The sequence below is a fragment of the Polyodon spathula genome, chromosome 13 (genome assembly GCF_017654505.1).
Source record: "Polyodon spathula isolate WHYD16114869_AA chromosome 13, ASM1765450v1, whole genome shotgun sequence".
Taxonomy (NCBI): domain Eukaryota; kingdom Metazoa; phylum Chordata; class Actinopteri; order Acipenseriformes; family Polyodontidae; genus Polyodon; species Polyodon spathula.
Genome location: NC_054546.1, coordinates 17,111,536 through 17,139,275, shown reverse-complemented (window position 1 = coordinate 17,139,275; position 27,740 = coordinate 17,111,536). Strand labels below are relative to the sequence as shown.

The following is a 27,740-nucleotide window of genomic DNA, read 5'->3' as shown; positions in this document are numbered from 1 at the left end:
GTGGTTCTAGTATTGAAAACAGGAAGTTTCACATATGAACAGCTAGTTGAATCTACGCCTGGCATAAGCATAAACCGAAGTCATAAATCAGGAAAAGATTAAAATACATCAAGGGTAAGTGTGAAACTTCGTTATTATAATGAGATGTGTACATTTGCATACGAAAGGAGTTTGAAACGAACAGTCGTAACAACCTCTCTCAGCAGGGATGAAACTAAGTTTAATACATTGCGGGTAGGTCTACGAAGTCACAAAAATCTATGAAAAGTCAAGCTATGAAAGATTCTTTAGATAATGTTAAAAAAAGTGCTGCTGAATAAGAGACTCAAAAGTTACTAACCTTTTTTAAAACACTTTGCAGTTCATTCAAAACTATACTCAAACTTGTGGCAGTTTTATGCAGATGCTCTTCAAAACAGGATCTCTTCTCTTCTGAATCTTTCAAATTTTCTTCTGTTTGGCCAAGGCAATTCTTGACATCTGCAAGCTCTGTAGAGAAGCTCTTATTGGCAGTCTCCAGTTGCAATATGCTATTTGCATCTTCCTCTGCAATAACAATTTTTTTTTAACCAATTTATTAAATTAAAAACATAAAAACATGTGGAGTGACACACATTTTGGAGTGTCACAAAAATATATATATATATATATATATATATATTATATATATATATATCTATATCTATATATTAAGTGTATATATATATATATATATATATATATATAAAATCACTTATACATATATACACACACACACTTTCAGTACAGCTCTCCCACTTCAGAAGGCTGTCCTTTAACCCACAGAACCAGTTGCAAGGCAGTATGGTTGTCTCCCCCATTAAGGCTATTCCACTGGCACTTTCATTCTCATTATAAAGGCAGAACACAAATAGTACAATCTATTAACTATAGCTCCAGACTACAGTGTTATAAAGGGGAGCACTACACTTGTTTAGCCATTCCCTTAACATTTAAACTACTAACAAGAGTCACTACATCTATGAATCAAGTTATTTGCTATTTTGTCAGTCAAGTTTCATTTTATTACAATAGGCATGCACTGCTTCAGCTGCTTACTGCTTGCATACCTATCTTTGCCTCCTGAGATTGAAGCTTCTGCTCAATCCTTTCCCGGTCCTTCTCACTCTTCTCCAGTTTCTGAATCAGGCTCCCCACATCCACCATAGCACCATTGTAAACTATGAGACTGCCTGCTTCTTGCGACTCATTTTGTTCCTGTTTTACATTACGGCAGGGCAGTAGAGCTTGGTTTCCTGAAACGAGTTATTGATCAATGCATGATTTCAGCAGCACAATTAAAACTAGAGTTGCTAGCAACTATAAAGGCTTCCAAAGAAAACATGGTTCAATCATCACAAATAATCGCCGATACAGCTCGCTACATTGCCTATAATTCATTAATGGGCTACTTATGTTGTATCGTGTACAAAGCACAATCTTATGCTGACGTTTAAGTGCACAGATCTGTGTTAGATACAGCAGACTGTCAATTTTGGTAAAAACCTTGGAATTGTGGGTTAGTAGCCAATTGAAATGCTGATCATTTTTTACCCTTAGCAAAGGTCATGGGTAATGACATTATTTATAGAGCACCTATGACTTCCTATATCTGTTCCATTATAACTATGACCCTATGGGCACACCCTAGGATTTAAAATGTAAACATTAATTCCAATACGGCCCCCAAACCATGTGACCAATCTGCTTTCGATCATAGTGCTTATTACTTTATTATGGGCTGCATAACTGTAGCAACATCGAAGAGCACACAAGAACAGTGTTGCACGTTATGGGTCATAAAAGCAGTTTTTCAACTAACAATATGGCCACCAAACCACGCCATTTTGAAAGTGACAGTACTTCACATTACCCTCTACTATCGTACCCAGTTTCATGTCTCTAGTGTACTGCAGTATGGATTTATACTTTAATATATGTAAATATAGCACTTGTGAAATTGTTATTTTGCATGCTGCATCCATGTTTAATGGAAAAAACAGGGAACAAAACTTAGAAAGGACCTTGTCATGAGCAAACGTGACAATTTTGGTGCGAATGAATATTTTGTGCAAATCCAACACTGTGGGCAAACCAACCGTCTAACTGATTTAGTTTCAATGTTTTTTTTTTTTTTTTATAGGCCATTTGTGCGCTATCTGCTAACATTGTCAGATCTCCAAATTGTCCAATATTTGTGGCCAAACTCTCAACCTTTCACCAAAGGACCACCAGTCTGGTACTCTGCCCATAGTCATCTACCTACGAATGCGTTTTCATAACTCTGCGACAAACTTTTGGCGGAAAAATAACAACAACAGACTTCCCCAGCCTTCGGCTTGGAAGCCTAATGACACACACACATTATTTTTTATTCATTGAAGGAGGAACATATAGTATAGACGAACGATACATCATATTCCTAACTAGGGGTTTTAATGTATACATATTTGTAATCCATACAGACACACCAGAACATGAAGTATTCCAATACAGTTTAAAATAAAAGGACTACAATATTATAACGTGTGGAACAGTCTGCAGAGGGTGACAGTTTATAGAAGGTCATTTTTTATTTTTTTACTCTTCCCTCACAAATGTTGAGCTACCCCAAAAAGGTTTTGAAACGCACTAAAAAAGGAGAGTGAAGAGGAATGAAACAATTAATAAGCCAGGCTTTTCAAAGCATGGGAAAAATTAATAAGGAAATCCACAACCATTTAAAACAAAGTTGTGAATATATTAATAAGCATAATTCTGATGACAATTGAAATAAGAACAAAACTGGTGAAGGCCACACAACCTAGGAAAAATATGTAAGGTTCTTATACAGAAGATACTTTTCTTTGACACACAATTGTTTAAGTAGTCTGTACCAGCATGTTCGATCAATCAAACCGTATTACAGGAACACTTACCAAGAAGCAACTCCTGTGGTGCTTCGGGTATTTCTGGGATTGCTTCATCTTTCACACGATCAGTCAGCTTCCGGTAAAAGCAGGATTCCCGCACAGCTGTTTTATTTAGCAATTTCTTAACCTGATGAACAGAAAATAAAAGGTTTAAATCCCAGCTCTTGGCACTTCAAAATATCTTCGTAGCAACCCCAACCTGTATGTTAAGCATCTTGAAAAATTATGTAAACCAAACAAGAGTTATATTCGACATTTATGCTGTACTGTAAGCACATTTAACAATACTGTTTTTTTTTTATTGATCCCATTGTTATAATAATAATAATAATAATAATAATAATAATAATAATAATAATAATAATAATAATAACAACATCTTTATTTTTATATAGCGCCTTTCATAGTGGACCACCGTTACAGAGCGCTTTACAGAGGTAGACTGTGAACTGTACATTACATGCAAAGTCACTTACAATAGGACATTTAACATCTCATTTGCAGGATGGAGCACAAGGAGGTTAAGTGACTTGCTCAGGGTCTCATAGTGAGTCAGTCAGTGGCAGCAGTGGGATTTGAACCAGTAACCTTCTGGTTACAAGCCCTGGACTTTAACTTATTTAACTGCTGACAATCTTCTACTCTGAACTAACAGATTGCATTTGTGTCCTCTATTGTAGCTCATCCAATTACCTGCTATTATCTCTAAGCATTCAAACAGACCAAGTTTATTTAAACACAGTATAGCAGACATAAATGCATAACACATTCCTAATCCATGTTCTACCTGGGCACGGGACAGATGCAGCCCAAGAGTATACATTATTTCTTCCAGGTCTTTTTCAAGGAGATATCCACAGTGACTTTGATCAAAATAAACAAATGCCATCAGAAGTTCTTTATTGTAAGTAGTCATCTGCTTCTTTTCTTTCTCCTGTATAGAAAAAAGAAAGATAAAATGTGTTTGTACTTCATACATGCAATTAAGCTTACTGATTTTTAATTCGAAATTAGAAACATCAACTTTGTAGAAACCAATTCAAGGTATTGCACAATTTAAATATACAAAAGCAATTTCAAAACAGGCACAACCTAATTAACAGAAAAACCTGACTTAAGATATAGTATCAAAGATCCAGACTACAAGTGAGGGGGAGGAGCATTATAACAAAATGTCTTGCAACACACAACAATGCTCTTTTACACAAACATTGAAAATTACACAAATCCAGGTTTGATTACAATGCAGCATGGTTGGTTAACACATATCATGTAGTGATTACATTATTTTAAAATGGAAGTACACTTCATACCTTGTCTTTCGAAGACCTTTCTTTGGATTTCCTTTCTTCTTTTTTCTCATCCTTTTTATCCTTGTCGCTCATTTCTTCTTCTTTTTCTAAATACAAAAATGTAAACAAATAATTCAAGCCAAAAAGAAAGAGGAACTGTTATGTTTTTTTAGTTTACTCATATCAACTAGGCTTCTACTGCTGAATGTTCCAACATAATAACTGACTGATTGTCACAGGAACAGAAAAACCTGCACCTGCAAAAGTATCCCCCCCCAGTGCGCATGGAATAAAAATGTAGTTTTATCATACAGTGGTTGAGATGGAAGCATGCACAAATAAATTAAATATGAAAAGTTTAAATAAAGCCATTTTAAATAAATCATGCAAAAATACAAAAACATTTATTAATTATTAAAAAAAAAAAAAACAGTTGTGTCAATGAAGAATGAACAGGAAAGCAGATTCCAGATTCTCCAACATATTTGTGGTGACACTTCCTACCATCCTTAAAATGCATGTAATTAATTTGAATTGTAATAAATTTGTAAGCGTGACATACATACAGCCAGACATATCTGCATATTCTGATACTTGGGCTACCTAAACTGGCTCAGTGAGGGGTTTCCGTGGCTCACCTACTAAAAGAACCAACGCCTGCAGTTCAGGGTGAGGCATGGGCCAAATCCTGTTTGTAATAAGATGCTGATATTAGTTAGGGAAGTACAATCAGCTGGGCCTTGAATCCAGTACATGTAGCTTTGCAACTTTTTTTGCATAAGTTCGACGGACGAAAGAGAGAATTTAACTTTTCAATTGAAACAACTGTGCAACTCATCACAACCTCACACACATGCCATACCGTCTTCATCATCATCGTCCTCTGCCTCCTCAGCCTCCATAGGGTCATACTCATCAGGATTAGTATTACTACTCCCCTCTTCATTTTCCTCATCCTCTTTAGATTCCTCCCTTTTCTCCTCCTTTTCCTTCTCCTGGAAAGAAGATTTGGTGAAAGACCTTGTTACTCAGAGTCAAAGCTGAACCCTAAAGGCAATGAAAGCATTTTATTTTTAAAACAAGCTAGGCTATTCTACATGCGACGGTTTTCTCCATTTGCAAAACCTTCCTTGTGTCGCCTGTAAAACTAGAATTAGGGTTTTAAATAAATAAATAAACGGTAACTGTCACTACCTGCCATGAATGTACAGTGTCAACTCAGGGTATTTATCTATTTATTTATAAGTTCTAAAGAAAAATGTGCCCCCCCCCCCCCCCTCTGGTGGTTCTCTGGAAGAATTTCACAAAATGTAGTTGATACACTTCTATTAAAAAAAAAAACAAACGCAACTGTAACCTGCAGTTCAGTCTGACCCATTCCAATAATAAAATACAAAAAATTGATCACCATGACAGAAGTGAGAAGGTAAATAAACCAAACCAATTCTGGGCAGGCAGAAACAGGGTTACATATATTAAGTAAACCAATGTACTGGACAGTTCCAGCAGAGTCTACATCAGTTTCTTCCCCCCTTTTAAAATTTGAATTAATCATAAGTAGGACTTTAAATTCTAAATACTAAGGTAATGAAGGGGGGGAAATTATGCACTAGCACATTCTAGCAAATACATAAAAGACAGAGTGATTCATAATTTGCAAAATATTGTCACAGCATTGAAAAATCTGGAGGGTAGTGGAGGATGATATGCAAAGGGAATGTGACAAACACACTGTTTAGCACCTTTTGGCCAGCAGAGTGTTGTTCAATAATGTAAAATTGAAAACAGATGTTATGTGAACTAAGAATTGCCCTGTATACACACACACTACCTTTTTTTCTTCCTTCTCATCGGGGATCTTTATTTTTTTTGCAGCTGGCTCTTCATTGTCTTCCTCTTTTTCTTCCTTGCCTTCTTTTATGGCTTCCTCTTTCTTAGTAGCTTCCTTCTTATCACAATCTTTCTTCTCGGCTTCCTTTTTTGCCTTTTCCTTCTTCTCCTTCTTTTCATCCTTCACAGGAATAGCAGCCAGTGCTTTGTATATCCTGTAGCCAAAGTCTCTTTGAAGCATTTCATTGAACAACTCTGCAAACAGGGAGACCTGCAAAGAACAATGCATTATTATATAGACTACCAATATAACCTGAAATGCACCTGCTTAAGCAAGTTTCACCAAGTGACAATATACAACATTAAAAACATTTACTACTTCTCAGTGCAGGTAACCTCAACACTGATCCCCTTTTTGAAAACCTTTGATATTGGCCACCAATTTAACTGCAACAACTTTAAAATATTGTTGTAGTATGTAAATATGGGACAGAAGTAATTAGGATTCATCACCATTAGGTAAGACATGTAAAAAAAGAATGAACGGTTATGGCTAAAGCTTACTTCAAAAGAGTGTTCTTTGTTGTCTTCGAGTCTGTAGTCCAGCAAGACGCTTAATGACATGATGCTACAGTCAAACTTGCCATTCTTGGCTGTCCAGTTGGGGTGTACGATGATGGTGGGTTCATCAGGAAGAATATAGCGTCTCTCTCGGCGCTGACGCTCTGCTTCCTCCTGCCGCTTCCTCTCCTCTTCCTGAAAAAGAGAAAATATTGATATACACATCAACTGAAAGCTGCTGCAAAATCAAGAAAGTCAGCACTCAACTTTTAGTTTAAAAAATCCACAGGCATAGGCTCAGTATATTACGTGAATTAAATCAATAAACTGGAAAAAGAGTAAGGATATTTTTTCAGCTAAAATAAATCTCCTGCAAAACATGTTTGAATTTGTGACATTTTTTCCATATATTGGTGCAACATTGTGTTATTTTTTTTTTTTTTGCTGTAATGCACTCCAAGCCCCCCCACCCTCAATTTATCTTTTAATAACACACAACGTAATCCCTAAGAATTCAACACATCTGGGTTAAGAAGAAACTTGTATTATTCTAGCAAGCCCATGCAGTGACCAATGTGTTTCTAGTAGAACACAACCTACCTCTTTGTCTTCTTCGACCTTCAGCTGCTCCTCTTCTTCCTCCTCCACCTTCACTGGTTTCTCAGGCTCTTTAATTTCATCCGTTTGTTCCTCCACTTTCAGCTGCTTTGTCAGCCTGGCTATCAGTTGTGACTTCAAACCCTTGGAACTAAGGCTACGACTTTCCAGTTCCTTACGAAGGTCATTTACCTAATAAAAGGACACAATTTTTCATCTTTGTGATGGTACTACCAGTCCTACTTGCATCATTTATTTTATCTTCAAAGGACGTATACATCTCCTAAATACAATCAAGCATGCAACAAGCCACTACTGTGATTTGAGATGCAAATAAAAACACCCAAGCTAGAAAAAGACACAACATTTGCAAAGAGTCTGCCAAAATAGAGAAGACACAACTGGGGCAACATGCACTTGATCACCAGCATTAAAAGAACAGGATTCAATTTCCTAGTTATTCTGTAAACCTTTGTTTTGTACACTTGTATAAATAAATTTCTTTATATATATATATACACACACACACACACACATATATATATATATATATATATATATATATATATATATATATATATATATATATATATATAATATATAATATATTATTTATAATACATTTGTCAAATAAAGTTTATTTCAAAATTCAGTGTGTAAGGAAAGATGAAAATGTACCTTCATGGACTTCGGATCAAGTTTTGACCAGTGTGTAGGAGTGGAGATCTCTTTCGATTCCCCTTCATCTTTTTCTTCCTCCTCCTAAATAAAAGAAAGTAACAAAAATCATTAAGTCGTACACCAAAAGATGTCAGACTGTCAGATCATTTATGTAATCAGAAACAAAGTGGATCCGTGCAAGTAGCAAGGTCACAACTGTGTCTCAGATTGATTAGGGACAATCCACTGCTATGTAAAATAGAAATTCTAATCCATTTAAAAAAAAAAAAAAAAAAAAAAAAACTGATCAAATGCCACTCATCAGCCAATCAAAGTCATATCTGTGGAACACAAGAGAGTGATCAATGATAATAACGCCAGGAGATGCACGACAGGTACACGCACTGTTGGCCTCCATCAGCCAAAAAACTGTGTTCCCCCTTTCCTAGATGCACTGTGCCAAAAGCTATTTGCCTCTATTCGCAAAATAAAATAAATAAAACACAACACTGTCGCTCAACCAACTGGCCTGGAAATCAAATCCTTTAAAATGTTCTATACAGTATTCAGGAGTACCATAACTAGGGTGAAAGTGACAGACAAGAGACAGAATTTAGGAATTCTGGAAGATGGCAGGTGTTTGTATAGTAAATGGCTAAACAGGATTGTCTAAACTCAACAACTGGTTCCCAGATTTCAGCAGTTTTGGGCTCATATTGTCTCTTAAAACAGCTAAAAGTATTCAACATCCCCCCCCCACCCTTGATTAAATGCCCTAAACTGAAAAGGTATAGAAGCCATTTTTATGTTTAGAAGAAAAAAAAAAAAAACGCAACAGCATTAAAAGCTTTGGCACCAGAAGGCTGGAAGCTGTTTAACCAGTCGCTGTAGTTTAGTACGTTAACTGTGTTCCTCCCAATGTATATAGTTTTGCTGTGTAGTGAGTGGGTATGCATTTTTGTGCCTGTGTTTCCTGTGCCTGTGAGAAGCGGAAATAAGAAAAAGGGATTAGCGTTCAGTGCCTGTTCTCCATCAGCCTCCTTTCGTTCAGCCTGGAGCTTCTCGGACAGCTGCTGCTTGTATCCACGGGAGAGGGCCTCCCACTCTGAGCGGGTAGGAAGACAATGCCAAACATCCGGGAGAAATAAAACCACTGTCTCCACATGAGCTGGAACTGTACGCCCCTTGTGGGTCTCCTCGGGGCGGTGATAGCGAATCTCTGCAAAACGGTACCTGTCGCAAGGGAAGAAGCGCATTGGAAAGAAAAATTCTATCAGACATCTTACAGAGCCTACCACATATTCACAGATAACTAAGCCTTTTCTTCTAAACATTTGACAACTTCTACCTCTCCAAAAACAAAAATCCCAAAAGAATTGCTTCCAGACCAAAATACTAACAAGTTCACCATCAACATTAAACAACCAAGCTAACAACAAAAACCTTGTGTTAAAAGTCCCTTCAGTAAGATAAGATTTACAGATCCATAAGCAAAAATTTCTCAAAAAGGACAGTGTGAATCAAAGACGTAGCAAATGAATGTTATACAAACAAAATAAAAAGAAACAACGATGATGCCATGGACGATTTCTTCTTCAGCACAGTTCTTCAAGCAACACAATGCATTCACCATATTCAAATTAGAGTCAAATTTTTTACTGCTTAGTGTATCCAGCAAATAGATTTTAGACACAATCAGAAAATACAAATACAAATATAAAACATGCAATATCTTTCATGAAACACTTCACATTTATTCTAGTGGATTTTACACGCCATTCATGGCAAGTACTTACCACTGTGTGCATAAACTCAGATCAATGCCTGTGAGAGCCTTACAAGAACGGATAGCAGTCTTGATCAGCACAGAAGGGTCTTTCTCTGGGTTGGCTCCATCAAGAGATGGGGACCAGTGTCCACCAATAGCCATGGCCTCATCCTTTCCTTTCATGCCCACTAAGAACTAAAGGAAAGAAATTTGAATGTTTTGCATTACAGATTATGTATATCTCTACAAAGGAAATTCTTCACCACTACATATTTAGAAATATTTATCAGGAAAACATAAGTCCTTATTTGCCATAACAAATAGGATTCAGATCCACAGTTATCCTTCCATATGCCTGATTATAGCTCATGTACTTGATAGATGCCATAGTGTAAAAAGCAATAATTTTTATATACACACAGTTTTAGTCAAAAGTTTACATACACCAAATGAAATTTTTATTTTCTAGAAACTATACAAAAAAAAAAAATTAAAATAAAAGAATTTTAGGAAAAATCTTTTGTTGCAAAAGTTTTGCTTTTGTGGATGAGGGGAAAAAAGTTACAAGAAACAGATGTCTACAATTATTTCAGCAATCTTTTTATTCAGACCCTCTGATGCTATGATTGTATTGTCTACAAGGTGCTTGAAATTTGAATATGACAATGCAGAACCTAATTCTAGAAAAGTCTAGAAATGCTGGATTGTAGGTGAACATTCTTAGAGTATAAAAAGCTTAGGCATAGGATGATTGTGGTCATTACTAGGGGTGCACCGATAAAGATTTTCTGGCCAGTACTGATAGCCGATGGTGATCTACCCATATCGGCCAATACTGATAGGATACCGACAATAAATTGACAGTGCAGGTAAACTACTAGAACAAGACATAGGGCCCATATTTAAACTGTTTTATAATTATAATTGTTAAATGAACATATCATTTACTTGTGTATTTATGACAAAAACAAGGTATTGTTTACTTGTTGCATTTAGTTCAGAAAATGAATGCAAAAAGTAATGTAGTATTATATTGTGTGCTTCTCGGCAATTTCTACATTTGTTTTACAATATGTCCCACAAAAATAACACAGCATTTGTACTAGTAAAAACACAGAAAAAATAATGTAGAAAAAATATAATATGACATTAACTTTTATAGCCACTTGCTGTCAAACACTGCGTATTATAACTTCGACCTATACGGTACAGTAAAAAAAAAAAAAAAATTTGCTTACGCAATGTCAACTACAACAACATTAGTTAAATTCTTATTGTAAGCATACACTGCTTTTAACCCGGTTACAAAAATCAGTCAAACTTCAATTTGTTACTAAACAAGATGACACAGTAACAAATTCCATCTTCAAAATGCTGAATAATACAATTCAGCATTTTTAGTAAGTGCACCTAACCAAACATGAAATTCTGTGCTGGAAGAAATTCAAGCATGAATATCGGTGTACATTATCGGCTAAAATAACAAAAACTACTGATAGTCAATTGTGCTTTTTTCCCTTACATCAGTGCCTTGCCGATAGGCTTCAGATTATCGGTGCACCCCAGAGCAGTCCCAGCAATTACAATTTTCCCTTTCCAGGCCGATGTCGGACCTTGTCCAACATCATCAAAAATACGTCAAACACATGTTTCTAGTCATTTTTTCTCAGGAAAAAGCCAAGAAAACCTTTCAATGGCTGAATGAGACTGATAGGAGCAGGAAAAAAAAAGGGGGAAGATCTAACACATAGCCCCTGCACCACAGAGATAACACTGACATAAATAATGAAGATAGCTGCTTCCGCATACAGTGCTCAAAGAATATCAAGCGCATTTGCAGAACTTTTTGTTATAGTAATAAAACAATGATTTGGATCGCATTATTGAGGAGTTTGGTGATAAAGCGAGTGATCAGGAGAAGATTTATCAGTATGCACGACTATGAAGAGGTATATGAAAAATACAATGAACAAGGGGTGGGGCTTGGCTTGAGATGCAGTACCAAGTGTCCTTTTGATACGCATTACCTTTTAAACCTGTTTTACTGTAAAAAAAAAAAAAAAAAAAAAAAATTAAACAGCGCAAGTAAAATAAACAGCGTGTGTGAAAATAAATTGGACCCGACGCGCCTGACAAGCGCTGAATAAATGGACCGCTAAGGGTTAAAGTCTTGATCATTTCATAGAGAGCTAAAATGCTAGTTTCTCAGCATTATATAACTGAAGTACTGTACCTTGATTAGTCTAGCAGGATGCTGGAATGCCTCGCGAAGCTCCTGAGGATCATCAGCAAGAGCACACGACTTGTGGCAGAGCTCTTCCAAACTGGGGTTTGCTAGAAGCATCACCTGGGAGACAACATGGGAGACAGATGCTACTGTAGTCAGAAGGCTATCTCCATACAACAGGGCAGGCCGAAGTCATAAAACACAAGGAGCCAGATTCACCAGGCTGCAATATTGTTTTAAAGAAATGAAACTCAAACAGTTAATCTTCTGGTTTCACAGACCCCGACTAGGACCAATTGTGTACAACCTTCCAAGATTAGTGATAATCAGGACCTGTGAATGTTTCAAAAGTATCAAACAATAAAAGCACTCTTCCAAGTAATTTGCTTGTTGATTAATTAGTGTTACAGAACCCTCTGCAGTGCTGTATGTCCAGATCATGTTCCCACCGGCAACAGTGCTGCTGCATGATCCAGATGCACTGCGATCCTCAGAAGAGAAATTGTCTTCCCCTGACAAACACTCGCATATTCTGACTTGCAGTAAAATTTAAACATACAGTTATCAGTTTTTCCTATTTCTTGTTGCCGCAGTGCACTTCAGTTTTTCAGTGTCAGAATTTTGTTTATTTTTATAAATTAATATGTTTAAATTGGAAGTTACTCAAAGGGACAGAGCTGTACCCCAGATATGAGGAATAGACCTCTAAGTCACTACTTTATCAATGAAATATGAACAAAGATTGAAATAATCTTTTAATCTTTAAAATAGTTCATTTAAAATTTAAATTTAATAAGAACATGGACAAGATGTCAACTATACGTTTGTTGAATTTACACAAGTCACATGATTACCTACCTTTGCACTATACGAGTGGTTTGCATCCGGAGGGTCCAGAATAGAGGTGTTCTTCACCAACGAATCTACCTCTCTGTGCATTATGTGGAAATTGCAATAGTTCCCAAACTGAAAGGGTCGAGATGCCGGGAAAGCATCTACCCAAGTGAACTCAGCGTCAAAGAAATCACTAGGGATGTAGAGATTCTGGTAACGCCTTCTTAGCTCCATCATGTCACAATTAAAGCTGTAGAATAAAAGTAGATGAAACATCCTTGAAATTTATACATACATATGTATGTATATATGTGTGTATATATATGGTTAAAATAAGACTAATATGGTCCACTGTACAAGAGATGTTCATAATTGTGAAAAAAGGGACAGGGAGTTTGTATTCTCTGTTCACAATTAGTACCACTGCTAAACCACATGACTTACAGGTAACCAAATAAATACTACGTTGATTTTGTTAACACATACCCACCCATGACATATTAACAGGCTTATTAATAATAATATCTATTTGCACCCCCCCTCCCCAAATAAAAAACATGTTAAAAAAAGAAGTATTCGAACACTGCTCACCAGTCCAGGGAGAATTTTGAGAACTGTACGGTGTATCGAGGGACAACTCTGCGAGCTCTCCTGGGAGACCTCTCTCTGCGGGGAGACATGTCTCGAGAGCGTTTCCGCTGGGGAGAGCGCTCCCGGGACCGCCTTCTCTCCCGCTCCCGCTCACGGCTAACAGCAGAGAAAAAAATAACAACTGATTCTAACACTGCATGAAGATTGCTTACACAATAGATTGCTGGGTCATTCCATGTGACTTGTGTTACATTCTAAACACGTCTAAGTAATAAGGTTGCATCTAGTTTAAACAAATACTTACCTACTAGACAACTGTAGACATTAGTATTGAATTCTGTACTTGCGTTATCAAGCCAATGAAGAGTGTGACATGTTATAGGAAGAGAGACATTTGAACCTAACTTTTTATTTCTAACTGGCCTGCATCTTAAATTCAAGTATAGTAATGCATGTATTAAAATTATTAAAATTGCCAACAAAAGACGTGACTGCCCTTGTACAACAAACTGGAACTTGACTGACTACCCAGGAAAAAAAAAAAAAAAAAAAAGAACCAAAACTTTATTGCCTTCTTTTCAATCATAAATGACAAACAGGCAGACATTTTCAAAGAAGCGGGAGTCATTGTCTGGGAGTGGTCAAGTAATAATGAGGACCTCCAACATAGAGGATGATGACTAGGAGAGATTCTGATAGGTCTGGTCTGCAAAAATGGTTTCCTTGATATTAGTAGTAGAAGAATATGACAGGCTTTGTGCCATTTTATAAGCATCAACAATGTTTTCATCTGAACACTATATTGCGAAAAACACACCTTCTGTCATCCTTCCGGTTGACCATTAGATCGACTCTGTCATTTCGTATTGGAAACCTGGGTACTGGGTCTAACCTCCGTGCTGGCTGGGGCTGTGGCATCATTCGCACAGGAGGCTGAAGCAGACCCCCTGAAAAGACACAATCTACAAAAAACACACTGGAGTTACACACATGTTAAATATGTTATGCTTCTGCAAGAGCAACAGACACTAGTATACTCTTAAGAGAACTCTTAAAAAAAAAATAAAGAAAATAAATAAAAAAAGTAAAGAAAAATGACAGACATTTGCTTTCCACGAATAGTGACCTACCTTGTTAATTATCTAATTGAGATACACGACTAGAAGACAAAAACAAGTTTAAACCACGTTGCAATGTAATTTATATATTTTTTTAAAAAGCGCTACAGTAATTAGTTTAAAATAAACAGAAAGGAAGTTTAGGCTAATAAATGTTTGCCATAAGGTTGTGGGTTTTTTTGCATTGAGAATAGCAATTACATTTAATGTACATTAAACAGTCAAACTGATAAATAGACAAAAGGTCCACTTTTCTACATTGAGCTACTATTTTTATTTTACAAGTACCAATAATTGTGTTTTTATGTTAGAAAGCCAGTCCTGCTTTGCCAGTGCAAAATTTAGGATACAAAGGAAACCACGATGTACAGTTAAAGCAAGCATACTGTTTAAAATCAATAACTAGATAGAAGTTACATGTATGAACTTATGGCTGCATATCCTTGCAAACAAAACAAGCAATGGCTGCTGTAAACTCACTGTTTCGGGTGATCTTTGCTATAATTTGATTTACGTTCCAGAAATTCAGTTAATGTCATGTTTGAACTTCTCGGCTCAGATTTAGATTTTACTCTGCCTGTGTTATATTTTGGTCTCACATAAACACGTGAATACGAATCTGGATGGTGATCTTTAGACAGGTAAAGAGATTAGTGGTGTTTCCCTTTGCATGGTATTTCCTCCAAAACAAACAAAAACCTTCTAAAATCTTTTCAGCTGGTTCAGGGTTTTCTGCAGCTGCCATCGCCAGCTCAGTCACCCTTACTGCACATTACAACTTTCCACTAGGCAGCACGCAAAGATTACGTTAAGTCTCACGCACTCAGTTCAGTCCTGCTTACTGCTTCAATACATAGCTACTGTTACACAAAAGTGTGTCATATTGGGTGATGGACAATATGATTATCGATAATTTTTCAACACAATAAAATTATTGATGCAAAAACATTATCAATACAATCGATTATTGTTCCAATCCTAACACATGTATGTATTTATATCTGGCCCATCTACTTTGGGATACTGGGGATGGGACATTTGCTAACCCATTTGCTTACCAAAAATGCAGTTATTGTGGAGTACATAATCATCACCGCTTAAAAAAAAAATAGCCAGAAGACTGATGTGCAAGACTTCTCTCAAGTGCAGTGGTACTTATTTTATACATTTACTACCAATGCAGAACGGCTGGGTAGGAGGTTTGTTCTTCAGTTGAACACAAAACTAAGTTTCTGAAAGTGTGACTGGCAAGTTTGCTAATGTTGCATCACACTTTTCAGTTGTCCTCAATAACTATCAGCTTATAAATAACAAACTGGAAAGTGTATTCCAGAAATACTAAGGTATTTAATGAACAAGAGCTTTGACTGGGAAGGTTAAACGGAAAATAAATACTCTGCCCTTAGTCTTTTGTAATTTTTTGAAAATCGATACATTTCGGTTTACCACTAGACTTAACCGATGGTTAAAACAATGTGACAATGAAACAATGTTGGGTCAAGATCAAGTAAAGAGATCCTTACCTTTCTGAGGTGGCTGGGGCAGAAGGGGCTGTGGTGGGTTCTGCAGCAGAGGGGCCAGGGATGCAGCCGATAACTGAGCCTGTAATAGACAGGGGGGCGGAGCCTGGGCCTGGAGGCTGAAGGAAGGTGGAGGAAGGGACTGCATCATAGCAGGGTTGGCCTTAAGCAGAGGTGGCCCTTGTGGCTGGTTCTGTAAACAGAAGAATATACTCCAATGACCGGAAAAATAACAAAAAACAGCAATTATCTACAACAGGGGTCGGCAAGTGGCGGCCCGCGGGCCAATGGAGGTCCATTTGAGGTTTGGTGGCGGCCCCTCAGTTTCTTTATCAATGTATTACATTTAAAAAAAAAAAAAAAAAAAAACATTAATTAGATCCGCCACCTTGGCACATGCGCAGCCAGCTTCTGTGTTGTTGTTGCTGGAGTGATTTTCTCACACCGCACGCAGTCTGTCAGTGGTTGTTAGGCAACAGTTCCAAGGCACGCAACCAACACCCCGTGGAAGTAAGTAATCGATGCTTACGCAGTAACTGTATGCAAAGTGCTGAGCCAGTGGAACGACAGAGATGAAGTTGGCCAAATTAAATAAATTGTTTGTTTTCACTTAAGAGATATGTTGTTTTTTTTTCCCTTGATGGGGGCAAAATGTAGAATGTAGTAACTACATGTAATGTAAAATGGGAATAGATTAAACCTGCATTTGTGTGTTATGGCTGCTTTTGGTGGGAATCCACGTATCTTCAAAATACTATTTGCGTACTTATTTATTGTTGGAGTTTTTTTCTTTGAGAAACACAGAAGTAAATGGCAGCTAGTAAATCTAAATGAAACCCATTTAAATAGTTATTTATCTTTGCTGTTGAACAGACAAGCACCGTTTTGAATTCCGTGTAGTTTTACATTGTGAATTCTGTGTGGTTTAAGATTGTTGACTGAAAAGACGATAGCAGCGGTACAGCGGTAATGTCTTAGTTCAAAGATTTCCATTTTTTAAAAATAAATACAGTACAATTGTACTCTATGCTTTGCCCAAGTGTGCTTCTGTAAGTACATTGGTATTGTGCAAGTATTACAACCTGACAGTTGAGTTAAAAATTGTTCAGTTTTGTTGGTGGCGGCCCAGAAGCAGTTTTGTGGGCCGCTACAGCGGCTCCAGGTTACGCTGACGTTGCCGACCCCTGATCTACAACACTACGAAAGACAAGAAAATAGTTGATGACACCACAAATTAAACTTGCCATTTGTGGAGACATATGAGGCAGGGTCTGTATCCTCTGTGCATTCCATTTGAATGGCATATTTGGGTTATATGCAGCTTCTACCAGCACCCGGTCTCCTACTTGTGGTGTCTTGCCTTTAACGGCACTAGAAAAAAATAAGGGAATCAGTTATATAAATTGAAATTTTTGATGTGAATGCAACAAGTAAACAATTAGTTTTATCCCAAAGCACAACCTTTTCCTAAAAATGTCTTTTGCAAATAAGCTAGAAATCATACTTCTGCATCCAGTTAAAGAAAAACAAATGTTTTTAAAAGGTACCAAAATGTTACGCTCTCGGATTCATTGAGACACAATACATTACATTTACTAATTTTACATTCTGGGGCAAAGCCATGGTGAATTTCGATTACCCTTTTGTCTTCACATTGGGTCAAAATGGGTTAAACAAACCTTATCTGGAAGAAGACATCTTCATCTACAAATCCAAATGTGTCGTGCAGCTTAGTAACCACCCCAGTAAACACTCGCTGTTTTTGTGGCTGGGCTTGCTGCTGACTTGACCTTGGTGTTGGGTAGGAGACAGTGATCTGTGCCGTTTGCTGGGGGTTAGTCAGGCTGAGGCTGGTAGGCAAGGCGACAGATGACTGCAAAATTTTCAACTAGCCAGTTAGACATTTCTGAATACACAGTAGGTGCATTGAAAAAAGAGCAATCCAAGAACAACATGTTTCATAACACTGGTCTTAAATCAAGAAGTATGCTCTTGGTTTAATATTTCAATTATGCTATTCAAAACAAAACAAACATTTGTTATACATTGTAGCTTATGTACAGTACTATACCATTTCTTTAGACAATACCACAGATAATGTTTCATGTAATATAACTTTCAGTGTGTTTCTGGGCAATTAATGTATTAAGATATTCATAATTTATTAAGAATGACTTCAGAACAGAAGAAAATCCTGTCTTATTTAATTGATGAAATATGGAAGCATACAGTACACATGTTCTGATCATATCAACCTTGTAAATGTTGACTCAGGGCTAGAAATCCCTACTAGTCCTGAACCTAAAATTACAGTCAAGTAAGTATATTTTTGTATGATCAGGGGCCAGAAGTTTGAGCAATCAGGCTCCTGTTAATAGATGGTTTCTCCTCTATAGCGGGGATGAACAACTCCTAATACAAAAGCACGTGACTGATTCCTAATAGTCCTGGGACTTGGTCATTTCATTAATACTAACATAATAAAAATCATCACACCAATAATGTATTAAAAACACAACTTGAGAGTAAAACATTACCTGAGAAAGCAAGGCTTGATGGGGCGGCTGTAACTAAATTAAAAATACAAATCGTTAAAAAACACTTAAGTCAATGCTATACAGTATGTTTAGTTATTTCACAGTTAGGCCATGTTCACAGTACATGCATAGAGTATAAGGGTTATTTCACTTCAAGTCCATACAACAAAATAACGTGTGATCACAACATTTCAATTTTATATACAATACATTTTAAATAATTTGAAGCTACCCTAAACAGGGTTTTTTTTTTTTCTTACACATGGACTTAAACACTGCAGTACTCCATAAAACACAGGGTATTTCATATTGCTGCTCAGTAAAAAAAAAAAAGAACTGCAAGCGGAGGGTGTATAATGAGGCATGGTACATTTGGGGGACAGGATGTTGCAGCTGTAATCACGGTTGACACTTGTCAAGAATTATATGTTTTTTAAAGGCATAAAATAATTTACAATTCACATCAAGGCAACATTATACAAACCAGGCCTTAAGGTGTTAGACATACCTGCTGCTGGACGCTGTACATGGTCTGCTGTGGCTGCTGCTGTTGCTGTTGTTGCTGTTGATGTTGTTGTTGTTGTTGTTGTTGTTGTTGTTGTTGTTGTTGTTGTTGTTGCTGCTGATGCTGTTGTTGTTGCTGATGCTGTTGTTGATACTGCTGCAAGAAACAAAATGATACATGTACTCAGCTGTGAAAACAGCAAGCATCAGTGTAATGTTAGCATCTGTTAACTTTGCCCAATATATTTTTACAGTAGGTAAATTTTCCAGGTACAGTTGCCGCATCAGGATACTGAAATCGGGATTTCTGCTTAAATGGGATACAACTCTGGGAGACAGTTTAATTTGATTGTCACTTTAACTGGGATACAGTATTTTCAAATGATGAATGGAGAATGCTTTTAGGAGCAAAATAGGTTGCGTAGCACAGTGCAGCAAGTAAGTGATTACGCTGTGACTTGCATAAACCACATTGAACTCTTGAAGGAGGAGTCTCCTGTGGTTTCTCTGGCAGAAATCTAAAATAAGTGATTCATTTTGTTTAAGAATAAAAAAAACAACACTGACTCATTTTAAATGATGTATATAACACAGTCATAATGCAGTGTGATTTCATTCTTTTTCTTTACACTAAGAATCCAAAAAGTGTGACTAAGGTCGTCTCAGCTGCCTCTCGTTTAACTGGAACAGCCGCTTATTCAGGATATTTTTCCTTCTCCCACAGCATCCTGATAAAGCAGCTCTGACTGTAGTGGAAAATACAATTGCAGTTCTGCATATTTATTCATTAATAATCATATTGTAATATAATTTGTAGCACTTATTCCAAACAAAATGTTCTCAAATTCAGTACATGTATAATTGTATTAACAAGAACAGAGTTATGAAAAATTATATCCGTTTGTCTGCATAGTTTAGGCAAAAATCTATATATTGTAGTATTGAGACAAATATCCAAACAAATACATTTTGACATGTATTCGGATCCAAAAATCAGAGGTTCATATTCGCTAGAAATTACTAAAATACCTTGAACTTATTTACTGCCTCACCAAAAGTGATGCAAGTTTAAATAGTAAATGAAAAAGATCTCCATGTGATGTGAGTTTTAACATACAGTATATTTAAAAAAAAAAAAAAAAAAAAAAAAAAAACACCACAGGATCAACATAGCAGCTCGAAACACCACAGGATCAACACAGCAGCTCCAAACACCACAGGATCAACACAGCAGCTTGAGCCTCTGTTTAAGTTTTAGACAGCAAAAAGTGAACAAACCAGATTATGCGTGCGCACGCATAAGGATAGTCAAAAAAGAATTGTGCATGGGACAGAAAAGACAAGCACATCATTCTGAAATGAATCGCTTAAACAGTGCCCAACTTGCTGAAAATGTTGTGAAGTGATTTTTTTGTAAAGATTGTATATATTATATATTTTTGTTGCGACTTTGCTATGTGGAACGTAATAAATGAGAACCAAAACAATTATTTTTTCCCCCCTTACAACACCATTTCCACGTTTTGTTTTATTTGAAGTGCTTAAAGTAAAATTTCATTTTTCGTTTGCTTGTTCAGCTACAAAAAACACAAGTAAACCATGTTATTACTCTATGAAAACATTTCGATGGCCACTGTTTAATGTGGAGAAATGGCAAGGAATGAAAAAAAATTTTAAAAAATAAATAAAATGCATTGTCAACTTTATGATCTATTTATTTCAGGAATAAACAAAACAATGTTTAACTTGAACTGCTATTTGGCATCCTTTGTTTTGTAGTTAATTCACTGCGGTAAAGCAAGGCCTACAAAACATTCTTTACTCCAGGGTTATTTTTTTCACTTTAATGTGTTACATAGTGTAACGTCTTGCTGTAAAATAAAGGCGCACACACAGGGGGGACGCCATCCTGCCTTTGCTGCTACACTGTCTCTGCCTGCGTTCTGAGCAATATAATGGCTTTTATTACCTTTTGAAAAAGAACGAATATCTGAACATGAAAATCCTGTGTTCATCAGAGCACTAAGATACTGATGAATACTTAAACTTGAGCTGGGAAGTATACAACCAACAAAAACATAACAGTATATAGATGATAAATTAACAGGTAAACCTAATGCATGGATTTTACTTTGCCCACATTGAATGAGGTGGTAATACTGTGATAAACTGGAGAACTGGTGCAAACTTCTTCACCAAACTCAATACATATAGTTCTCTTGACATTTTTCCTCAACCATTCCCCATTTGGTTTGCAAATACTAGAAGAACAATGATATCAGTATGAGCTGCTGACACAACTCCAGGAGACATGGGGTTTGACCGTTGTCAGTGTCATGGTGGTTGCTCTACTCCAGAAGCTGTTATCAGTCAAGTATTTGCAGTTATCACCAGTGTTCCCTCTATGCTTTTTAGACACCGAGAAACTTGCCCTTTTGACTGAGAAAGTGTAAATTATCAGTGAGAAACCTTCGGCCATGCAGTAACCCTTTTAATATATTTTTGTTGCATCATACAATTTTGAAACAATATTCCAACACAAGTATCTCAACAATTTTACAATTTACTTTAAATTTAAACAAGACATTTATTGTGACTCTGCCTTGATTTTTAATCATCCTCTGATCCTATGCAGTGCTGTCGATTGTTATCATAGATATAGACTGCATGCTTAACTGGTGGCCTCTATAAAATTGCTTTATATTACATAAAACAGTGGCATCTGCACTGCCTTCAATCTTAACCATCTTTAGGGCTACTAACTGTTCCATTCTTGGGAATACCAAATTCCGTTTTTCAAAAATGGCCAATTCCATTTATTACCACTTTTTATCAAAGTATTAATAATTAAATATGGCAATTGAACATGAATATAAGTTAAAATAAGTAAATGTAATAAATATTACCATAATTATTTATTTTTTTTTTTTTTTTTTTTAATCATACTCTTGTTGCTGTAATAGTAAGTAAAGCACCTGAAGACACTTCAAACCTGTCATAATGTTTACAGACATCACTTGGGTCATTGCTGGCATTAAAATAAGCAGGAAAACATAAGAATTATATTACAACAGTTCAAAAAAACAAATGTCCAGCACAGTTGTGAGAATAATATTTACAATTTTCCACTAACACAATAGTTCAGTCAACAAAGGCGTTGTGAAAAGACCTGTTTAGCTTATTGCTGGCATTTACAATAACAATAAAATATGAAACAGTTTAGTAATAGTCCAGCAGTGTCATGCGAGAGTAATTCTATATACAGTTCTCCACAAATGAAGTTTAACGTTTGACTGGCATTATAATAATAACCAGGACAAAATATGAAACGTGGATAAGCCGTGTTGACAGACTTGTTGCTCTAAAACAGGTTCACTGAGAAGTAGCCTATTACCCAATTGTAATTTAAATAGCGCCCCTTTTAATGTAAACTCATAGTTAATCCTCTGAATTGTTTCTTTCCTAGTTCTGCAGTGTTGTTTGCAAGATTTAAAAAGGTGTGTCTCCAGACGGAATGTCTTTATGAAACCAAGGGTGTGTAGTGATCAATTTCCTTTAATAATAATAATAATCTTTATTTTTATAGCACAATTCATACAGCACATCTCAAAGCACTTTACAGTTTAAAACAATACACAATGATATTAAAAACTGACACGAAGCAGGTTACACATTAAAACAAGGACACACAAGTTTTGCCCAGAAACAGAGAACACACAGCACCAGTACTGTACAACACATAAACAGCCAGCCCTACACAGACTCAAATGCCATTTTAAAAAAAAAAACTGCTTTTAGTTGCTTTTTAAAAATATCAACAGTATTCAAATCTTTCATTTTCTGTGGGACAGCATTCCAGAGCTTGGGTGCATAGCAACTGAAGGTCCTATCTCGCATAGACCGAAGCCTAGATTGTGGCACCGTTAAGAGCCCAGCATCTGCAGATCTCAGGTTTCGCACAGGAGAATATACAGTTAACAAATCAGATATAGCTAGGAGCCAAACCATTCAAGGCCTTATATGTTAACAGTAGTAATTTAAACTCAATCCTGAACTTAACAGGAAGCCAGTGCAGAGATGCCAGAACAGGTGTAATACGTACAAAAGATTTATACCTTGTTAGCACTCGAGCAGCCGAGTTCTGAACATATTGCAGCCTATTACTAACATGTTGAGGCTCCAGCAAACAATGGATTACAATAGTCGAGAGGAGACGAAGGCATGCACGAGTCTCTCTGCATCAGGTAGAGAGAGAACAGGTCTTAAGCGGGCTATGTTACGCAAATTGAAAAAAAGACACCTTTGTAACATTTCGAGCATGCGCTTTGAAAGTTAGGCAAGGGTCAAAAATAACACTGAGATTTCTCATTTCAGAACTCGCTCTAATTTCAAGCTCATCAATAGCCAAGCTGAAGTTCTCCACATTACTCAACTGACGGAGAAACCAGCAGCATAACCTCTGTCTTATTGCAATTTAACTCGCATCCATAATTTAATTTCCATCAAACAGTGTGAGAGTACAGAAACAGCTATTGAGGTATTAGGTTTAGTTTGAAGATAAATCTGAGTGTCAGAATGAAAACTAACTCCAGGGCGTCGTATTATCTGGCCAAGTGGCAGCATATAGATATTAAATAACAGAGGCCCTAGTATAGAGCCCTGTGGGACACCTGTGGAAACCGGACTGGAAAAGGACGAGTATGCTCCCATCAAGACAGACTGCTTCCTGTCTGACAGATAAGACTTAAACCAGCACAGTACAGTACCAGAGATACCAACAGAGGGCTCTAGGTGCATAATAAGAATATCATGGTTGACTATGTCAAATGCGGCACTAAGGTCAAGGAGTACCAAGACAGATAAGGCTCCAGAATCTGTTGCAATGGACAAATCATTTACCACCTTTACAAGAGCTGTTTCTGTACTGTGCAGTGATCTAAATCCAGATTGAAGGGGGTCATACAGATTATGTTGCAAGGATTGCATAGCTAGAAAAACAGTTTTTAGCTAATTTCTTTGTCGTCAGAAAATATAATTCAATTAAGAAATGGCCATGGTTTAAAGTTGCTAATTATAGCTTCATTAGAGGCAGGTAAAGTGGAAAGAAATAAACTAAACAATAATGAAATACGCAATTAATTTAGCTTAGTTACTTTGGGAAAGCGCCTGAGCGCAGTACCTTAGATCTTAGTTTTTCAGCATACAATGCAGTGCTTTGCCATTGTTGATGTCATATTTGCTTTCTTATTCTCTACGTGTTTTTGAATGGCATTATGACATCTAATGTATTGACTCGTACATGATAACGAAAATGATACTATCGCACCATCCTCATATAGATAATGTTTACCAGAGTATTTATACTTCTAAATAATGCAGAAATATTGTGCTTCACTGATTTCAGTATTCCATTATAACGAGTTCAAAACTGTAAAGTTCATGAGCAGCACTCTATAGAGGCAAAATCGGCATACGCCTGCTTTGCCACCCTGTTCCAGTAGGTTCGCTGGTGCCCGAGCGAGCGCTGCACTAATGTGACGTGCATTTTTAGAGGGAAATCAGAGAATCTGCTGCAAGACAGACAGAAATATCCTTATGTTAATGCTTCGTAAGAACCGACTCAAAACAATAGGTTTACCTCGATAGGCTGGAGTCTCGATTGATGTTGATACTTATGATAATATCTTGCGAAAGTTAGTAAACTGAGTGTGAAGTTTGTTGCCAGTTACTGCAAAAAAAATCACGCATTTCAGCCTTAGAGGGAAGGCTGGTTATCACTATAGAGATAACCACATTTTTTTACTTTTATTGCAGTACTCAGCCAAGAATTTGATCAACTCTGTCTTGTTTTAATTGTTACATTAGAAAGTTATTGAATTTTCCCTATAACAGTCCATAGTAACAGCCTGTTCCATTAGATTTTTGGTCAAAACTTGAAACTTCAATATATTCTCTACAAATCTCAAGTTTATACAGACTTAACAGCAGCCACTGCATCAATACTCCACGCACACCTAAAGATTTGAGGCTTTGTTTTTTGTGTTCATGGTAACATTGTTTCATTTCTAAATTTCTAATTAGCCAATAAATATGACTAAAGATATGAAGATAATTTTTTTGCTTGGAATGACTCACCTGTTGCAGGGCTGCAGCAGCTGCAGCGGCGGCTTGTTGTTGCAGGGCGGCAGTTTGTTGGGACAGCTGGTAGTTTGCTGCAGCAGACTGGGAATTGAGGTTGGCTGCTGCCATGGCAGACTGCTGGGAGTACATTGCCGGGGAAGCTCCAAGAAGAGAGGGCTGCTGAACCCCTAATGCTACCAGGAAACAACACCAGTTACAAAATCTATACAAAGATGATTATCTACTAGTGTAAATAGATCAAAGGCAGACACATACACTACACGGGTTTGACAAACAGAAACACCTCCCATATTAGCCACCACAGGCTGCAATGACACAAAGTGGAGAGCCTGCCTACAGTATTACTTGTTCTGGAGGGACATTCCTCAAGGAAAGTCTATCTGCTGTCACGCAATGGTAAACAGAGTCCCCGCTTTTGACATTTTCCTTTGGGAAGCATCAGTATTTATGCAGCTTTCAACACAGCATATCTTCAGTCAAGCACCTGCTATCTGCCCTCTACAAAAACTGTCAGCTCTCTTGCTCATCATTACCGAAACTAAAACTGGGAGATGAAACATTCATTACCGAAATGCATTTAACAGTTTTTCGTGGTATTTATTTGGGGTGCAATGATACACATGTCACAATATGATGCACATCACGATACATGCAATGGTCCTGACGAGCTACTTGTGTGCTGCAGAAAAACATCAAATAATCATTTAATGGTGTACTATTTTATTAAAAGACAAACATTAAACAAGTTAGTATGATTATGTATCAATATATAAAACACTCACTGTTCATTCAATAATCACCTGTTGAACTACAGTGAGCTATGTTGTGCGTTTGGTCATTGATCATGATACAAACTACACATACCTCTATTATGATACGATATGTCATGTAATGAAAGCATTACTATTAAATCGATACATGGTGAATTGTTACACTCCTAATAAAACATATTTACCAGTTTACTTACTTTTAAAAGCAAAACTGACTCACTACTTCAGTTACAGGCAGAATCAAGTTACTGTAGTAATTGAAGTAACACCTTCAACCCAGTGTTACTGCACAAGCAAAATTAATGTAAGATTACATTTTACAGTGAGCACCAACAGAAAGTTGGTTATCAACATGACGAATAGGGCAACAACCACCTTAAAAATGTAAAATAAATATTTCTGGTTCAAAGCTTTTCATTGTCTTTTATATGTTGTTTAAAAAAAAAAAAAAAAAAAAAAAGAGCAGTATACTCACAGTGCAGGCTGTTCATGTCAAGAGACTGACCCTGCTGGGAGACCGCAGAGGCTGCAAACTGAGCAGCCCACGGTGGATTCTTCTGTCCCCCAAACTGAGCCATAATGGACAGGCCCCGGTTCTTCTAAATAACGTTTCAAGTTGTGCTAAAACCTTCTGAAATGTACAAAAAGCACAGCATGCTCAGTAATGCAGGGGTTAACGGAAAAAAACGTCTCACATTTTAATTTTCAACATAAAAAATAAGACATGCAATGATACAAATAATATACACAAGCCACGATGGACGGCAAACACTAACGTGTGCTACATTTTAAATATCTGATTAAATTACATCCACAGGACAAGATATTTAAAACCATCACAAAAACACTACTTTTGACAGCTTACGCTTGTCGTCTGTGCTTATGGTACAAGGTACTCAGCTCAGCAATACAAAGTTATATAGTGCAATACAAGTATTAGTTTCGCAGAACTATACGTTTTCGTTACAATATACACATTTCTGCCTAAAACCTTTTATAAACGAAGTTTGTCTATAAATCTTCGAAAGTAAGGCTTTATGGGTGTCCTGGGGGATGCTAAGCCAGCTCACCACGGCAATGGTGTTTTGTTTCCCAGTTTATGCAGACGGGATGTCTTTTGGGCCTGTATGTAAATGTCATAAACACTGTACTTGGATAATGCTAGAAATGAACTACTCGCATATAAAACGTAAAAACATGCGTTTTACAATATACAAATGAAGCAATCGCTTACAACGATTCCACTACAAACTTAGTGTTTTTAATTTAATGTTATACATTTTCCAGCTCTTCCATTACTTACCCGTCCTCTGTGTACATTCACGATGCACCGGTTTAAGATCTATGCAGTTCTTCGCGGATACAAATCAATACAGCGCATGAGCATTAGTATACTGTTGCGCAGTCGCATTGACATACTGGCACAATCCGGTCCCTCTGTTCCAAAATCATAACATAATTTGAATTAAGTTGTTGGCAAAAAAAATGTACTCTGTGATTGGTACGTTGCAAGTGAACTCGATAATTCGGCAAGAAGATAACTAACTCTCCCTGCTTGAGGGAGTGCAACGTCGTCACTGACTCGAGAAAGCGGGTCATGGGGTCAGAGTAAAAAAAAAACAAAAAAAACAATAATAATAATAACGTGGAAATTAAGGGTAACCTGGGTGTTTGTATTAAAGGAAGCCGGTTCTTCAACTGTTATATATCATAAACAAGTGTCTAACACAGGAACTGTTCGCGTTCACTTGACCTGTGATCTACGTATGCCATATTAAATTAATCTGATTTGTTAGTTTTGTTTTGAGGATGATAAATACCTAACGCTTTGAAATATTGCTTTCATATTCACTACGTAAC

General features: G+C 36.8%; 1 protein-coding gene across 3 annotated transcripts in view; it reads right to left on the bottom strand.

The window, feature by feature from the left end:
• Nucleotides 1-27,406, bottom strand: part of ccar1 (cell division cycle and apoptosis regulator 1) — a 33,241-nt gene extending 5,835 nt beyond the window's left edge. The window contains exons 1-24 of one of the 3 annotated variants that reach the window (XM_041268607.1): nucleotides 27,184-27,406; nucleotides 26,356-26,511; nucleotides 25,105-25,277; nucleotides 18,974-19,126; nucleotides 18,466-18,498; nucleotides 17,608-17,801; nucleotides 17,173-17,299; nucleotides 15,932-16,121; nucleotides 14,108-14,252; nucleotides 13,291-13,446; nucleotides 12,724-12,949; nucleotides 11,872-11,985; nucleotides 9,667-9,833; nucleotides 8,893-9,103; nucleotides 7,889-7,972; nucleotides 7,214-7,402; nucleotides 6,617-6,808; nucleotides 6,054-6,323; nucleotides 5,085-5,217; nucleotides 4,244-4,329; nucleotides 3,718-3,864; nucleotides 2,937-3,057; nucleotides 1,089-1,274; nucleotides 341-546 (exon numbers count right to left, since the gene is read on the bottom strand). In XM_041268607.1, coding sequence (XP_041124541.1) covers nucleotides 341-546; nucleotides 1,089-1,274; nucleotides 2,937-3,057; nucleotides 3,718-3,864; nucleotides 4,244-4,329; nucleotides 5,085-5,217; nucleotides 6,054-6,323; nucleotides 6,617-6,808; nucleotides 7,214-7,402; nucleotides 7,889-7,972; nucleotides 8,893-9,103; nucleotides 9,667-9,833; nucleotides 11,872-11,985; nucleotides 12,724-12,949; nucleotides 13,291-13,446; nucleotides 14,108-14,252; nucleotides 15,932-16,121; nucleotides 17,173-17,299; nucleotides 17,608-17,801; nucleotides 18,466-18,498; nucleotides 18,974-19,126; nucleotides 25,105-25,277; nucleotides 26,356-26,458 — 3,606 coding nt within the window. In that variant the 5' untranslated portion in view covers nucleotides 26,459-26,511; nucleotides 27,184-27,406. Of the gene's footprint in view, nucleotides 1-340; nucleotides 547-1,088; nucleotides 1,275-2,936; nucleotides 3,058-3,717; nucleotides 3,865-4,243; nucleotides 4,330-5,084; nucleotides 5,218-6,053; nucleotides 6,324-6,616; nucleotides 6,809-7,213; nucleotides 7,403-7,888; nucleotides 7,973-8,892; nucleotides 9,104-9,666; nucleotides 9,834-11,871; nucleotides 11,986-12,723; nucleotides 12,950-13,290; nucleotides 13,447-14,107; nucleotides 14,253-15,931; nucleotides 16,122-17,172; nucleotides 17,300-17,607; nucleotides 17,802-18,465; nucleotides 18,499-18,973; nucleotides 19,127-25,104; nucleotides 25,284-26,355; nucleotides 26,512-27,183 lie in introns of all 3 variants that reach the window. The other 2 variants (XM_041268606.1, XM_041268605.1) reach the window with 2 other exon arrangements.
• Between the last annotated feature and the right edge of the window lie 334 nt (nucleotides 27,407-27,740).